The 15582-nt window shown below is 36.4% G+C and overlaps 1 protein-coding gene across 4 annotated transcripts in view; it reads right to left on the bottom strand.

Annotated features, from left to right (window-relative positions):
- The window catches only part of ARHGEF12 (Rho guanine nucleotide exchange factor 12), a 145807-nt gene that overhangs the window by 65387 nt on the left and 64838 nt on the right, over nucleotides 1–15582 (bottom strand). For 3 of the 4 annotated variants that reach the window (XM_035009149.1, XM_035009147.1, XM_035009148.1), the window contains exons 2-4: nucleotides 10565–10588; nucleotides 8989–9074; nucleotides 7349–7405 (exon numbers count right to left, since the gene is read on the bottom strand). In XM_035009149.1, the coding sequence (XP_034865040.1) occupies nucleotides 7349–7405; nucleotides 8989–9074; nucleotides 10565–10588 (167 nt within the window). The remainder of the gene's footprint in view (nucleotides 1–7348; nucleotides 7406–8988; nucleotides 9075–10564; nucleotides 10589–15582) is intronic. The other variant, XM_035009150.1, reaches the window with a different exon arrangement.

Below are 15582 nucleotides of genomic sequence, written 5' to 3'. Positions count from 1 at the left end.
AAGGAGGAAACAGAGAAAGAGCTGTGTGCATATCCTATTCATCTTTCTCCTCTCCCCACCCCACTATATTGTCCCTTTATTATTATTCCAAGTCTATCTGCTAATCTGAGAACTTGATGTACTTAACATATAAGATCATATAGAATCATAAGAATCACTAAAACAATACAAAAGGAAAACATGCCTTCTGTATACAGCCAATTCAGAATCTATGCAATTCAAACTGATGATACTATTTTGTCCTAGGAATCTGTATCATCTGCAGGAACTTGGATTTGGGGTCATAATTAAGTAAAAAAACTAAGTTACCATGCCATTCAAAATTCAGAAATCCAGTCTTTCAAATGCTTAGATCTATTATGTTCTTCCCATTCAAAATAAAATAAAATGCTTTTTCTTTCCTTGAGAGAAATGTTCTACTTGTTGTAGACCAGAAGCTGTTTTAACCCACCACAGAGGATAAATTCCACCTTTCACACCCTTAACACTGAAATCAGCAATACTTCACATTGAAATTACCGATACACCAACCTGAAATCACCAAGGACTAAATTATCACATCGATGAAGTGTCCTTTTTGACAAACAAAAATCCACTTTTTTGTTTTAGCAAATTTGCATCGAATATCTATCAGTCATTTAACACTGCAGTCTGTGGGTGTTGTGAGGAAGACAAAACTATTACAAGTCTGTGCCCTCAAAGAACTTAAAATCTTGGCAGGAAAGGACAACAGAGACATAGGGAAACAATGGCAATGTCTAATGAAGAATCAGAGTATAGACCAGATAACAGGCCCCATAGATTTTATAAAAGAAGGGAAAGTTAAAAGTGGAGCCCTAACTCCAAAATAGCCATTTTCACATTTCATTAATTAAAACCAACCAACCAACCAACACCTTCCATCATTTTTACTTTTTTTTTTTAAGAGTTTATTTATTTATTTATTTGACAGAGAGAGAGAGAGACAGCAAGAGAGGGAACACAAGCAGGGGGAGTGGGAGAGGGAAAAGAAGGCTTCCTGGCTGAGCAGGGAGCCCAATGCAGCGCTCGATCCCAGGACCCTGGGATCATGACCTGATCCGAAGGCAGATGCTTAATGACTGAGCCACCCAGGCGCCCCACTTTTTCTGGTTTTTACACACACATATAGTCCATGGTTTGCTGGCTGGTTTGTTATGCTAAATTACTTATTTTCTATTAGAATTACCATATAATGTGTTTACCTCTGCATATGAGTTTTTATAAGGTCACAAATCACTTTACTGTGAGCTGCATCCAAGCACTGTGTGTGAAGACAGGCAGAGAGTGTCCAATAAATAAGATAATGATGAGGCTCAACCTCCCATGAAATTTGGTCATGGTAATATTTCTTCATTCTCATCGTTCTTAGAGCCATAGAAGATTTTTTTCTCACAACTACCTACTTTTTAAGGGCACATGGAGTATTGGTAAACAAGTGCATATCTCATGTACTTACCACAATGTATTAAGATTCTTCTTTTGTGCTAGACTGTGAACTCCTAGAAAGCAGGTACAGATCCTATTATCTTTGTATCTCTATCCCTTGTCATAGTACCTGGCATACAACAGGTAATCAATGAATATTTACGAAGTAAATTTGAATTTATTTTAGATACAGGAAATTTTAAATCATACCCAATCACTTTCTAGGAAAAAGTAAAATCATAGCCCTGAAAACCATGCCAAGTAGAGAAATACTTTTAGAAGGACACTAACCTCCTCCTGCCCTGCCTAAATTCTAACTGAAACAATTTGATTTCCCACCTACCCTAAAATAACTCCTCTAGTTACCAATACATTTTTATTTATTTCCTGTCTGTTAAGGATTATGCTATTTCACCTGGAAGCCAATAATAGATCTCATGCTTCATATCATCAGTGAAGTAAAAATGTTCTATAAAATTTATATAAATACTATCCTTTCCTAAATTTTATTTTCTCTTTATAACAAAGAGCATTTCTTTTTCTTGTTATGACAGTGTGGTATTTGAAACCAACATAAAACAACTGATTCTTACTCAAAAGATAATTACCAAGGATGGTATTTTGAAAGTGAAAAAAATTAAGCCTTTGTAAGGCTTTGGAGTGGGGAGCGGAAGAAGTCATAAAAAGGTACACTGAAAAAGAGGAGAAAGTACTCTCAGATTTCACTGTAATACACTCCTGGAAAAAAGCAACAACAATAGTACCAAACAGCAAATTATGGAAAACGGAGTGTTAAATATGCAAGGCAACGTGCCGAACCTTCCATACTGCATTTATTCTAGTGGAAGCACACTAGTCTTTCTTCACCTTTCATTTTATTACATGACCAAACTTCTCTAAGTCTCACCTCTCAAGAATTAGCTTCAGGGAAGGGTGTGGAGAAAGACCATGTGCAACCTCATAAAAACAGCTCATTTTTAAACTGCTGCCAGACATACATGTTTTATGAGTAAGACCTCAGATAATCCTTTGATTAAGAAGCTTCTGGATTCTAAATGCACAATTCTGCCAGCAAGAGGAAGCTTTAACTTCCAAGTATGCTGATTTCATTCTTTTAGACTATTACCAGCAGTTAAGTCTCTTTTCTAAGTTACGTTTTCTTGTACCTTGAAATTTTTCTGAAGAGAAGAAAAATCCAATCAAGATGCTTATGCTATCAGTTCTCCTTACTAAAATATTTCATTCCGATATCAATAATCACTCATTCAAAACTCATTAAATGAGTGCCTCCACTGTGGCAAGCATTGTGCGAGATGCAAAGACAGACATAAACACAAATAACTAGATACAAAGCAGGATGTCAAAGGTTAGACCACAGAGGCTCGGGGCAAACCCAGGAAAGCCCTGTGCTGGAGGCAGTATTTGAATTGGGCCTTGTAGGGTGGAGAGTTATAGGACGTAAACCATTCAAAACAATGGGAATGGCATGAGCAAAGGAAGAATATCAAGCCATATTTGGAAAGGGAAAACTGGAGGACAGGCTGGTACCTTTAGGTAAATGGCAGAAGTAAGAGCAGTGGATTAAGGCAGAATGATAAACTAGAAACAAATTACAGAACATCTTACTTAACTCTTTGTACTTTCCTACTAAGTGAATGACCAAATCCTTACTTTAATCATATTAATCTAACAGAGAGAGTGGAATGGAGAAAAGGAAGTGAATCAATGTGAAATCGATGTCAAAGAAAGTTATGAGTCTCTGCAAATAGTCTCATGATGCGATGGAAAACTGAACAAAACAGTGGCGACAGAACCAAAGACTGAGGGATGAAAGATAATGTGATGGTAGAATCCACGGGACCTGGCCAATTGTTGACTCCCAAGGACAGGGGAAAGGGAGCAGTCAAAGATAACTTGAAGGGGGCACCTGGGTGGCTCAGTCGGTTAAGCGTCTGCCTTCAGCTCAGGTCGTGATCCCTGGGTCCTGGGATCGAGCCCTGCGTCGGGCTCCCTGCTCAGAGGGAAGCCTGCTTCTTTCTCCCTCTCCCACTCCCTCTGCTTGTGTTCCCTCTCTCGCTGTGTTTCTCTCCGTCAAATAAATAAATAAAATCTTTAAAAAAAAAAAAAAGATAACTTGAAGAAAACGAGACTAGGTGAGTGGCAGAATGGTAGTGCGATGAAAAGAATCAGGGAATCATGAGGAAGATTGATTTCTAGTCACAGGGAACAAGGATGAATTGCACATTGGTTATTCTGAATTTGAAAGATGGTCAGAGTGAAAGTATTCAGTAAACAGTTAAAAATAGAACACTTGAGAAGGGGAAAAGATCAAGGACAGAAACACGGGCCACCCCTACATCTATAAAAGGGAAAAAGCAATCAAGTAAAGAAAAGAGAAAACAATTGCAGAGAGAAAAGAACCAGATTAATGTAATATTACAGAAACAAAAAAAAAGGGTATCAGCATTGCCAATTTGTTCAGAGGAAGGTGAGAACTGAGAAAGAGTTCACAGATTTTCAAGTAGGATCTTTTGGTTCACCTTCCAGATAGTATGTGTTCAGAAGTCAGACTTCAAGAGGTTAGGAAGTGAGTGACTTATAAGGACATAGAAGGTTCCTGTTGTACAGTGCTCTCTGCCAGGCTGACGAAGAAAGCAGAAAGAATAACTTGGGGACTTTTACCTTTATACATCAGAGGAGGCTGAACTTAAAAAAGGTAAGAATTTTTTAAAAATACACTCTGAAGGGCAACTGGGTGGCTCAGTCAATTGAGTGTCTGCCTTCGACTCAGGTCATGATCTCAGGGTCCTGGGATGGAGTCCCATGTCGGGCTCCCTGCTCAGTGGGGAGTCTGTTTCTCCCTCTGCCCTTCCCCCCTGCTCATGAGCTCTCTCTCTCAAATAAATAAATAAAATCTTAAAAAAAAAAATACACTCTGAAGTATCCAACCAGGACAGTTCAAGTACTAACAGTTTGTTTCTGTTATGGACTACTGTTTGTGTCCCTCCTGCCTCCCCCAGTTCATACGCTGAGCCCTAACCCCTAATGTGTAATAGTATTTGGAGGTGGGGCTTTTGGCAGGTAATTAGAATTGGATGAGGTCATAAGAGTGGGGACCTCCTGATGGGATTAGTGTCCTTATAAGAAGAGACACCAGAGAGACTATTCTCTCTTTACCTGTGCTTGCACCAAAGAAGGACCATGTGAGCACAAAGCAAAAAGGGGGCCATCTGCGAGCCAGGAGAGAGCTCTCACCAGAAACTGGCACTCTCATCTCATACTTCTAGCCTCTAAAAGGGAGAGAAAATACATTTCTGTTATTTAAGCCAAGTCTCTGGTATTTTGTTATAGCAGCCCCAGCAGATTAAGATAGTTTCAAAAAGACATGGCTTACTTTTTTGTATATAATCCTATCAACTAGAATCTCTTCATGAAGCCAAGACAGAAGGCAAGAAGAGGCTGCTGTCAAACTCCAAATTCCTTCGCTAACTCTCTCACGTCCCACAAAAATCCACAAAATTTCTCCATTACGAGATTCATGAGAAAAATAGAAAATTAAGTGTAACTGAAATTGTAGATCAGAAACATGATCTGCATGTGATCAATAGACTCCAAAAGGTACAGAGGGAAAAATAAGAAGAAATGGAATAAATACTGACCTCCTGCCCCAGGCAGAAACTTCACAAATAAGTCAATGCAAAACAAGCACTTGGTTTTCTTTTAAAATGAGCCGAGTAAATCTATCTCACCAAAACAGCTCTAAAAATAGCTAAGAGAGTTCAAAATAAATAATTTGTTAAGTGAAGAACTAGCATTTGTCAAAGTATCGAGCTAATGAATTCTACCCCAAGACAGTGTAAAATCTCAAAACTTACGAAGTGGGCTTGGTCAGAGATCCTACACTAAGGCAAAGTCAGCAGTTGCCATGACTCTACTCAATCATCTTCCATCATTCCCACGCTTTTCTCGACTCCCTAGAGATTCTTTTTCATCTGTGCTAACGGCACAAAGTCTGAGGAAGTCTATTCACACAGGTGATAAAATATTTGTAATGTCAAAGAGATTTAAGTTAGCACACTAATGCTGTTCTGATCAAGTCATCCCTTTTATAAGTGCTTTTGAAGGACTCATGGCTCAGTTCCTTCCAAAAAAAAGGTATTTTGAGGGTTTTCAAGAAACAAACATACAGAGAAGCCACACCTTATTTCCCCATTACCACTTAAAATGTTTCTATTACTAACAAGCGAATGGCATGTCTGAACTAGTGTTAATATTCCTATCACTGAAATATTAACATCCAAATCAAACAGCGAGCCTTTGCATACATACCTATCATCCAAAGCAAACATCCTAGCATCCAAGGCAAATAGCAAGCTTTTGCATACATACCACAGATCTAGGAAAATGGTGGGGGAGGTGAAATACAACATTTCAAAGGCTACTGGAAAAGAAGGGAGCCAATAAAGATAGTGTTCACATTCCTAAGAGGGAGAATAAGCCATAGGAAGCTCTTTATATGGAACAGAGAGACATGTCTTGAGAAATTCGGAAGCTCTTTCTTACTTAGGAGGAGCCAAATACTTTGGACAGAAGAAAAAAACATACACTTGCCATGCCATACAGCATGGAACACATTTGGTCTTGAACTAACTGTAAAAGGTTTAACTACACACAAAAAGGCACTGGTCACAAAAACTGAAGCAAAGAGCTATATTTATCTATTTAACATAAAAGCATTAACTTGTTTAAAACCAAACACTGAGGCCTCATAATATTAAAAAGTATGTGACACTATGGGGCTCAAGTGTCAGGAGATATAAAATTCTTAAGGGGGGGAGGGGCGCTTTCATATATATTTTTTTCCTTTCATGTTTATCAGGCTAGGACACACAGCTACATCTGGGGAAACTTTCATTTGATAGACTTTTGGCTTTTTTAGAGAAGACCTGGTTTTCCTTTGAGGCCAAATTTGGAATCTTCTTAAAAAGGAATAACTTATTAGTCTTTCAGAGATTATTTTAAAAGTCTTGGTTCCAAGCAGTATTTCTCCTGTTCACTTTTCTCAAAGCACTAACTGGATGCCAAAACAAGGGAAGAGGGCAGGTAAAACTGTGCAGAGGAAAGGGAAAAACGTGTATGAACTTCACAAACATGGTTTAAATTATCTTTGGAAGACAGGACACAGCCTAGAAATATTAGTGCTTCAATCATCTGTTGCAAAAGTTAACCATTCAGATTAAACCTGCTCTTTGTGAAAATTATTTTTAAAAGGTGTCATTCTGACATTTTCCCATTCAGAATAAGCTTCAGGGAAACGTATGAAAGGCATAAACAAATTCTTCAAGCCACAGAAATAAAATACTTAACGTATTTTTGCTGTTGTGGATAAATCATACACGAACAGCATTTCCAGATGATGAGGCCAATAAAAAGAAACAAATAAACAAAATCAAATAAACATTCCAAAGAACTGGTAACAGCTCTAAGTCACACCAGTGCTATGCTTAGAGGGAACGACTGGTGCCATGAAATTCTACATGATCCAAACTCAGCAAATGGGACATGGGAAGAAGATGCCAAGAATTCAAAGCCTTCCCATATTATATGGAGGAGCCCAACTCAAACATATTAGACATTATCACTTTCCCATCATACGTAAGATGAAAGAGAAGAGGGGTCATGTGGCCTACTCTTACTCTATGATGTTAGTTTCTAGCAACCTTAAGCTTCCCAGTGGCAGCCACATTTAAAACCCCAGGCTCCCTTTCCCTGCAGTAGGTCATGCCATGCAGAGCAGACACAAGGAAGGCTGCAGTTATTTAAAAAAAAAAAAAAAAAAAAAAAGGAAACAGCATGAAGCAAGCTCCAAAGGTGCAAGGCTGAATTGGCTACATTAGCTTACCATATATCTCGGATCTACTCTCCTCTGAACTAGACTTTGTCTTCTTGGAGGAGCTATCTGCACAAGAGCGGGAGAAAAGGAGAGAGATATAGAAAATATGGAGACCAATGTGAGGGGAAAAATTCATGGGGGAAAAAAAGAATGAATCATGATCAAGTTAAATCGTGCAAACACAAAGTATGAACATCACAGGTGATAGCACTTAGAACAGTCACGAACAGCACAAGTAATGACATATTTTAAAGATTTATCGAAGAAAAGACAGTGCAATAAAAATATGTTCAAACAAAACAACACATGAACAGTCTACAAAATACATCATCTGACAATCACAGAGATGACAAAAGCACTAAAAGCTGTAATAATCTCATTCTGAAGCACTGCATACCACTCCGCTAAGTCTGCCTTTGGAAATGGGCACACCACAGAGGAGTAAGCCAATCTAACAAGACTCTAATGTCTATATGAACATAGGGCAGAAACTCATTAGCAAGATAATAACTAATCATATTAATAAAAGCCTCTGAGCCCCATCAGATCAAAATTAGATGTCAGAAATAAAAAAATTATCTTTTAATGGAGATCCAGAAGTTATGCCCCACCACCAAAGCCTAAATAAATTGATGATCAAGATTTCATTTTTACCTATGACCCAAAATGCAGGTAAATTATTAGATATTCACTTCCTATTCTTCCCTCCCTGGATAATATTTATGTTTTTTCAAAATAACGGTTTATACTAAAAGTATGAAACATCTGAGTTGGATACAAAAAATATGCTCTATTAAAAATTGTATTTCTAAACAAAAATATCTAAAAAGATACATTTTATTTATGTATCCATGACCTTAGCAATTGCCTACTTTATCTTTTGTCATAGGAACATACAACTGAGTAAAACAGTATGTACACAAAGAACACTTATCAGTTTCAAATGACAAAAGCAAATTATCCAGCATTTTTTATAAACTAAATACTAAGTGACTTTATAAGGAGAAAGCAAAAGCCCACATTGTACAACAGGAATTCAATCTATTTATATAAAATTAAGAATATAAATAGTCAGAAGTCTACTAACATGAAAACCTTAGGAAAGATCAACACTACTGAAAAGATTCTCTGAGCTCAGAATATTTTTGACTGAAGAAAAAGGGATCTCTATTCATTTGCTTACTCTAAAATTAGATGATCATTAATTTCCAAAGTTGGATTTTATCTAATACTCCAATTTACCATGATCACACATGAATTTTTAAATGACTACAGAAATCTGTAGTTGTTAGAGCTTTGATTTTATGAGATACTACCGTTCACACTTAATGATTTATTTTAATATTAAGTGCTTGGTCTGACTAGAATCTCCAATTATGAAATAATGATAATTTTTATTATCATTATTTTTTAATAAAATATACTCTACAATGATGCTTCCACAGTGGAATCCATAGTGTTGAACGTTAAAAATGCTTGCATTCCTCTTGAAAGCACAGGTTTTGTATTATAACATCGAAGAGGAAGGAAGAGTCAGAAACAGACCAAACCCTAACTCCTGGGTATTTCAGGTAGTTATACAGCTTAAGCTCAATTATGCTGAACTAAACTACTCTCAATATTCTTTGGAAGAACAAACAATGTTTTACCTGTAGGATCAAAATCATGTGATGCACTGCGCTCAACTTTCTGCTTCTTATCTGTTGGTGACTCTCGGTTCAAAATACTCCCATGCCTAAATTAAAGTAAAGCAGTCAAATATTTACTACAAGCAAATCAACAGAATAAAAACTTAAAAAATTGCAAGTGTGTCTTACAAAGAGAATCCAAGTAATCAGTTTACCTTATACATCCTCATAAATCTAACTTATATTTTTCAAGAAGTTTTAAATTCAGTCTATGCTATGTGTAATAAAGAATCTAGTTATAAAAAGTGCTTAAAAATAATAAAAGTAGTATTTAGTATTAAGTCTATTTTATTCTTAGAAATAACTTAGAAATAGCATTTAGTATTAGCAATAACTTAAATTCGGGATGCCTGAGCAGCTCAGTCTGCCTTCAGCCCAGGTCATGATCCCAACGTCCTGGGATCAAGTCCTGCATCAGGCTCCCTGCTCAGCGGGGAGCCTGCTTCTCCCTCTGCCTGCCACTCCCCTTGCTTGTGCTCTCTCTGACAAATAAATAAAATCTTTAAAAATAAAATAAAATAACTTAAATTCTTTCAGTGGATTTCACAGGTTACTATGACTTCTACTGAACAGGTAAGAAAACAGTGAAAACAGTGCCTGAAACTAATTCAACACTTTAACACTTCCCGACCTGACCCTACATATTCTATGGTCAGGTTCAAAATCACTGTGTAAATGTACCATGGATGAGAATAGTTAAAAAAAAAAAAAAATCTTAGGCAAACTTCACTAGAGTTCTAGCTATAGAAGTCAGGCAGGCCCAGATGACACTAGAATTATTATTTTTCCTATGGCCTACTCAATTATACTGATCAGATAATGGCAGGGCAGCAAATAAGACCCTCACTGTAATACATACACTACTAATTAACTGAAATGCCAAGATTAGCATTGGTATCCTGGACCATGCTGTCACTAAAAATGATAAAAGTACTAACATAATTAGGAATGATACACTACCTACATTTTAAATAATATTCATGACAACTAGGATGAGAGAGCAGTGAGAATAAGCACTGAGGAAAAGGCATTTAGTCCCAGGATCTGAATACATATAGAGATATAGCTGTTGAGCACAGGCGTATTTGAACATTTTGGATTTTTTCCTTTCCTGTCTTAAAGTAATTAAGACTGATTCAGTTTGCCAAAGTTCATTAACTAAAGGCAGCTGTAGTTACCCAAGTGATAAAATACATCAAAAACTGGCAAGCCATTTACACTCCCCAAGCTACTCAAAACTGAAAACAGTCACAATAGATTTTAAAATTAAATCTCTTCATAGGGAGTGACCTTAACTATCAATTTGAACAAACTTTTAAAATGCTTATATTAAAAACATTGAAAATGTTATCAAAACAATGCTGTCTTCCAGAAAAAATATGCAACACCTGTTATATTTTAAATTTGTAAAACATTCTGATATTTTAAACTACTTAAATCCACATTTTCAAAAGCCACAAAACTCTGCCATAATTTCAAAGGAATGCTTCTAATTAAGATTTAACCTAAGCGTATGAAGGGCAACTGAACAACTTACCTTATAGGTTTTTTGAGGGGAAACCTGAAACAAAGAAAAAAAAAAGGAAATATGCCGTTATTTCACTTATAAGATTGTTATTAGGTTTATTCATTCTACTAAATCAGACTAAGAGATTTAAATCTTATGCTAACATTCCCAAAGCAAGATTCAACAAACAGGTGGAATAAGGAGCTGGATGCTATTTTTTAATAACTCCTTTGTTAAATCTTAAATTGCAGGTGCATTTACCATGATCTGTCACTGAGTATTGGTTCTCTTTTTAAAAATCTAAATACGAATAGCAACAGTTAAATTTACTTGAGGGCTTACTAGATGCTAAGCGCTATTCTAAACTGTTGACACGTGTTATCTCATTTAAATATCTATAAAGATTGGGGCTCCTGGGTGGCTCAGCCGTTAAGCGTCTGCCTTCGGCTTGGGTCATGATCCCAGAATCCTGGAATCGAGCCCCGCATTGGGCTCCCTGCTCAGCGGGAAGCCTGCTTCTCCCTCTCCCACTCCCCCTGCTTGTGTTCCTGCTCTTGCTAACACTCTCTCTCTGTCAAATAAATAAATAAAATCTTTAAAAAAAAATAAAAGATATTTCCACTTTACAGATTTAAAAAAACTAAGGCAAAGAGAAATATCTTACCATTAAAATATTATACTTAGCTTCCCTAGCAAGGAGAGTTTCTTACTGTCCACCACCTCTCCCCATCCCCCAAGATATCTGGGTGCTAATTACTGTTCTATTGATCTGTGTCTACTACCTTTTGATCATAATCAAATCACAAATTCTCATTTATTTATGTTTAGCATTTATAACAGAAATCTAGAGAAAATACCATTGCAGTACTACCAGTTACTAAGAATATGTTCCAAAAGTAGATAACAAAGGGTACATCTTGTCTTTCTTCAGTTCTATAAGCTATTAAGAACTACTGCATTTCTGGGGCACCTGGGTGGCTCAGTCGTTAAGCATCTGCCTTCGGCTCGGGTCATGATCCCAGGGTCCTGGGATCGAGTCCCACATCAGGCTCCCTGCTCCGCGGGAAGCCTGCTTCTCCCTCTCCCACTCCCCCTGCTTGTGTTCCTGCTCTCGCTATGTCTCTCTCTGTCAAATAAATAAATAAAACCTTAAAAAAAAAAAAAAAAGAATTACTGCATTTCCTCCTGGTTGCCTTTTTTCAAAGAAACATTACTAGAGGCTTCTTGATAAGAATTTGATGTTACACATAAACACTAAGTCTACAAGTGTTTTTGGATCTCCTCCCATTCCCCTTTTCAGATCTGTCATTTCAGAAATTACCTCAACCCATGACATTTTATGTAAAGATTATTTAGCCTGGGTAACAAAAATGGGATTTATTAAGAATATCAATAAAAAATTTTTTTTAAAAAAAGGTTATTAGTAAACATAGTAAGAAACAAACATAAAACAATACTTAAATGACTATTTTATTTATCATGGAGATAGTTTAGTTAAAAAAAAACTCTATAGTACAAGTTTAATTACAATTTCCTTTAACTCCTCTATAAACCAGAACTGATCCAAAGACAAAGACAAAAAATCTAAAAACTTCCATAAGAAGTACATGTTAACCACAACAAAGTTAGGGATAACAAGGAAAAGAGGTTTGGGGTAAGAGTAAACTGCTCTAGAGAATAGACCGACTACAAAAGATCATCAGATTTTCAGAAATAGGAAGTCCATCCTTACTTGTTGGGGGAGTGTGGGGAGGTGGGAGTATGTTTTTTTAATTTAGAAATGAACATAGGAGCTGGCAGAAAAGAATTCCCAACTGAGTTTCTACAAAGCATAATACCTGCAGTTAGCAACCTTAGCCACTCTTCCTGATAGCCATTATAAAAACTCCTACCCCCAAACAATGCTGCTTGCGTCAGGGACTGCAACATCCAGGGAGATTCTGGTAAAGAATCCCGGAAGTTCCCAGACTACTGATTGTAAGTCAGCTTCCTGAGCTGCCTTCTCTTATGAGGGAATGGAAAAGGAGGGGAAAGAGGATAAAAATGGAATGAAAAGATGAAGAACAAGGACTACTGTATGGTAAAATTTGCTTAACATATTCTCTGTACTACATTCTTAAAGTACAGGTGAAGAGCCTCTCCCCAACAAAAATTTTTAAATCACAGCACTTTTTCTCTAATCACTAAATTCCACAATTAGCCCAACCCTAGGCTGATGAAACAATTCTGGTACACAAAATCCTCTATTTTCAAGTTCCTGTCCATTCTGTAACCCAATCATACAACTGTGACAACCTCCTCTGGTTAGATATCTATGGAAAAGAGCTGTAGTTGAATGATGAATTATGTTGGATGTGCTTAATCAAATTGTATCTGGCTTTCGAAAATATCATATTGATGACTTGGACATTTAGCCAACAATGAACATGTTTGTGCATATTTACATGTGTGTATGTATTTTTCCAGATGTAAGACGAAGTCCAAGTACCAATATGAAGAACCATAATTTAAAAAGGAAAGCGTTGTCAGAAATTAGAGCCATTAGGATAAGATAACTAGATGCCCTTACTTTTGATTACCTATACTAAGCATACTTGAGTGCCACAAATCCTAACCAAGAGCCTTAAAGGTCACAATTACATTTACTCACTTGACTCAGAATGCCTTTTTCTTATGTAAGTTCTGAGCTCTAATATTAAAGCCCTAGGTAGCAAAGATAGAGAAGCCTCCCCAAAGTTTTAATTTTCATATTCCTCCCAATATGTTATTACAGTGTAAAGGGAGTTGTGATTTGGTAATTAAATAACCCTAACCCAATAAATAATATTTACTTTAGTAAAACTTCCAGTTTTAGCCAGGTTTAACTATACACACACACACATACACACACATATGCATATTTAACAATACAATACATACATACATATACATGATTTTCTAATTGGGATATCCCTTTAAGACTGTTAAACAGAATTTCTTCTAGATTAAAAACATTACAAAAGGCCATCAAAATTTGTGTTAACACATATTTGCTTATAATATATAGCCTATTAGAAGTCATTTTTTCCTTTTATAGATGATTTTTTGTGAGAAAAGAACTAGCCTTTGACATTACTCCTGAAAGAAAAAATAGAAATACCACATTCAAACCTTAATTCCTACCCTCTCTCTCTCCTTCAAGGTATTAGATGTTTTTTTTCTCAGGTTTATTTATGATGAAGAATTTAAGACTCTGGATGATTCTTCGTAAGAGATGACTGAAATGAGGAGAGTTAAGTTCAGGGTATTTTACCTAAGCTGGATAGTGGGCAAGTTTTCATTAGCAAACAACGTTAGCTACTAAATTTAGAATTCTCAATAATTCCGTTGTAAGATACATCCTGATCTTAGCAATGTTAAAAGGCAGGATGAAAAGCACCTTGGAATCAATGAAATATAGCACTAGCTTATTGGAATTCATGCCAGTGAGGAGAGTTGCTAGACAAAGAACTCTGCAAAACAGAACACAGTAAAGAGAAGTCTAAGGCTCAATCCTCATAAAATGATGACAAACATCAAGGCAAAAATACAGCATTCCAATACTGTTACAGTCAATGAAAACTGCATGGGATTCCAAGGCCTCAGGGACAGGGGCTCCTCAGAAAAAACAACAATGAGGTTTGTATTCTAGTTTCACAATTTAAAAGGTGCTTTTACACTGGTACAAGGTACTCAGGCTCTCTAACAATCTTCTGTAAAATAGTGATAAGACTAGTCCCTACCTGGGCGCCTGGGTGGCTCAGTTGGTTAAGCGACGGCCTTCGGCTCAGGTCATGATCCTGGAGTCCCGGGATCGAGTCCCACATCAGGCTCCCTGCTCAGCAGGGAGTCTGCTTCTCCCTCTGACCCTCCCCCTGTCTCATGTGCTCTCTCTCTCTCTCTCAAATAAATAAATAAAATCTTAAAAAAAAAAAAAAAAAAAAGACTAGTCCCTACCTTAGAAATTTGTTTTGAGAATTAGAAAATGCAAAGCATTAAATGAGAAGCACTGCCTAGCACATAATAACCACTTAATTACCATTAACTGTTAGAACAAAAATAAAATCTGAACTTTAGAGATTTAATTTCAAATTAAGTAGAAAAGAAAAATAAACTTAAAGACTAACAATATTCAAATAGGTTTTTAGCTCAGTAAAATCCACAGAAATGCATAATTCAGAGTCAATGATGAAACTATAGGTTTAACTTGCCAAGTCATATAAAATTAAAGTCAATACTCAAGTTAACAAACTTCCCAGATGCTGCAGGGTAAGAGAAAAGATCAGGTTACAACCAAAACTTTTAATTTTCCTAGCAAGTAGGGCCAGGGATTTTTTTTTTTTTTTTTTTAAAGCCTGTGAAATTGCATTGACCATACCTGCCACTTAGCAAGAGAGTCCATTATTTCTGCATCTCCTTTAAAGTATCAAGAAGGATTAAGGCTTTTGGTGTCCTGGATGTAAATCAAGTTTTTTATTTATCTATTTCTACAAAATAATTTAAAGATCCTGAGGCACAACACTAAAATTTGAAATTACTCCAATGTGAATATGAACCAGCTAGTTCTAGCATTATATCATTTTTCACAAAATAACAAACAAAACAGCTAAAAGGGCATTTGTCTGCAATACATAAGTACCCTTAAGTATAGGGATTTAGAACATATTGCTGACTTCAGCTACACTGTTAATTCAATCTTTAGATCTCTGGACAGTAAGATTCATAGAACCAAAAGTAGTAATGACCACCACCACTCCTATCCTTCAAAAAAAAACACCAGTCATAAATCTTTTCACCACCTACAATTTATAACTGGTCTAGCTTAGACTCACTAAAAGAACCAAAAATTACAGAAATAGAAAAAAGAAAAGTTCAAAAATTATCTACCATTGTACCTTTTTATTAGGATATAGATCTAAAGCATGGCAAGTTGTTAGCAGAGCTGGCAGTAACATTAGTTATATCAGAAAGACTCAAACAGAAGCTACAGCTGACAGGATGACTCACGGAGAATTTTCATGGTGTTGTTA

The sequence above is a fragment of the Mirounga leonina genome, unplaced genomic scaffold (genome assembly GCF_011800145.1).
Source record: "Mirounga leonina isolate KUSES-001 unplaced genomic scaffold, KU_Mleo_1.0 Mir_153, whole genome shotgun sequence".
Lineage (NCBI taxonomy): Eukaryota > Metazoa > Chordata > Mammalia > Carnivora > Phocidae > Mirounga > Mirounga leonina.
The sequence above is the reverse complement of the archived record's forward strand: the minus strand, read 5'-3'. Positions and strand labels throughout refer to the sequence as shown.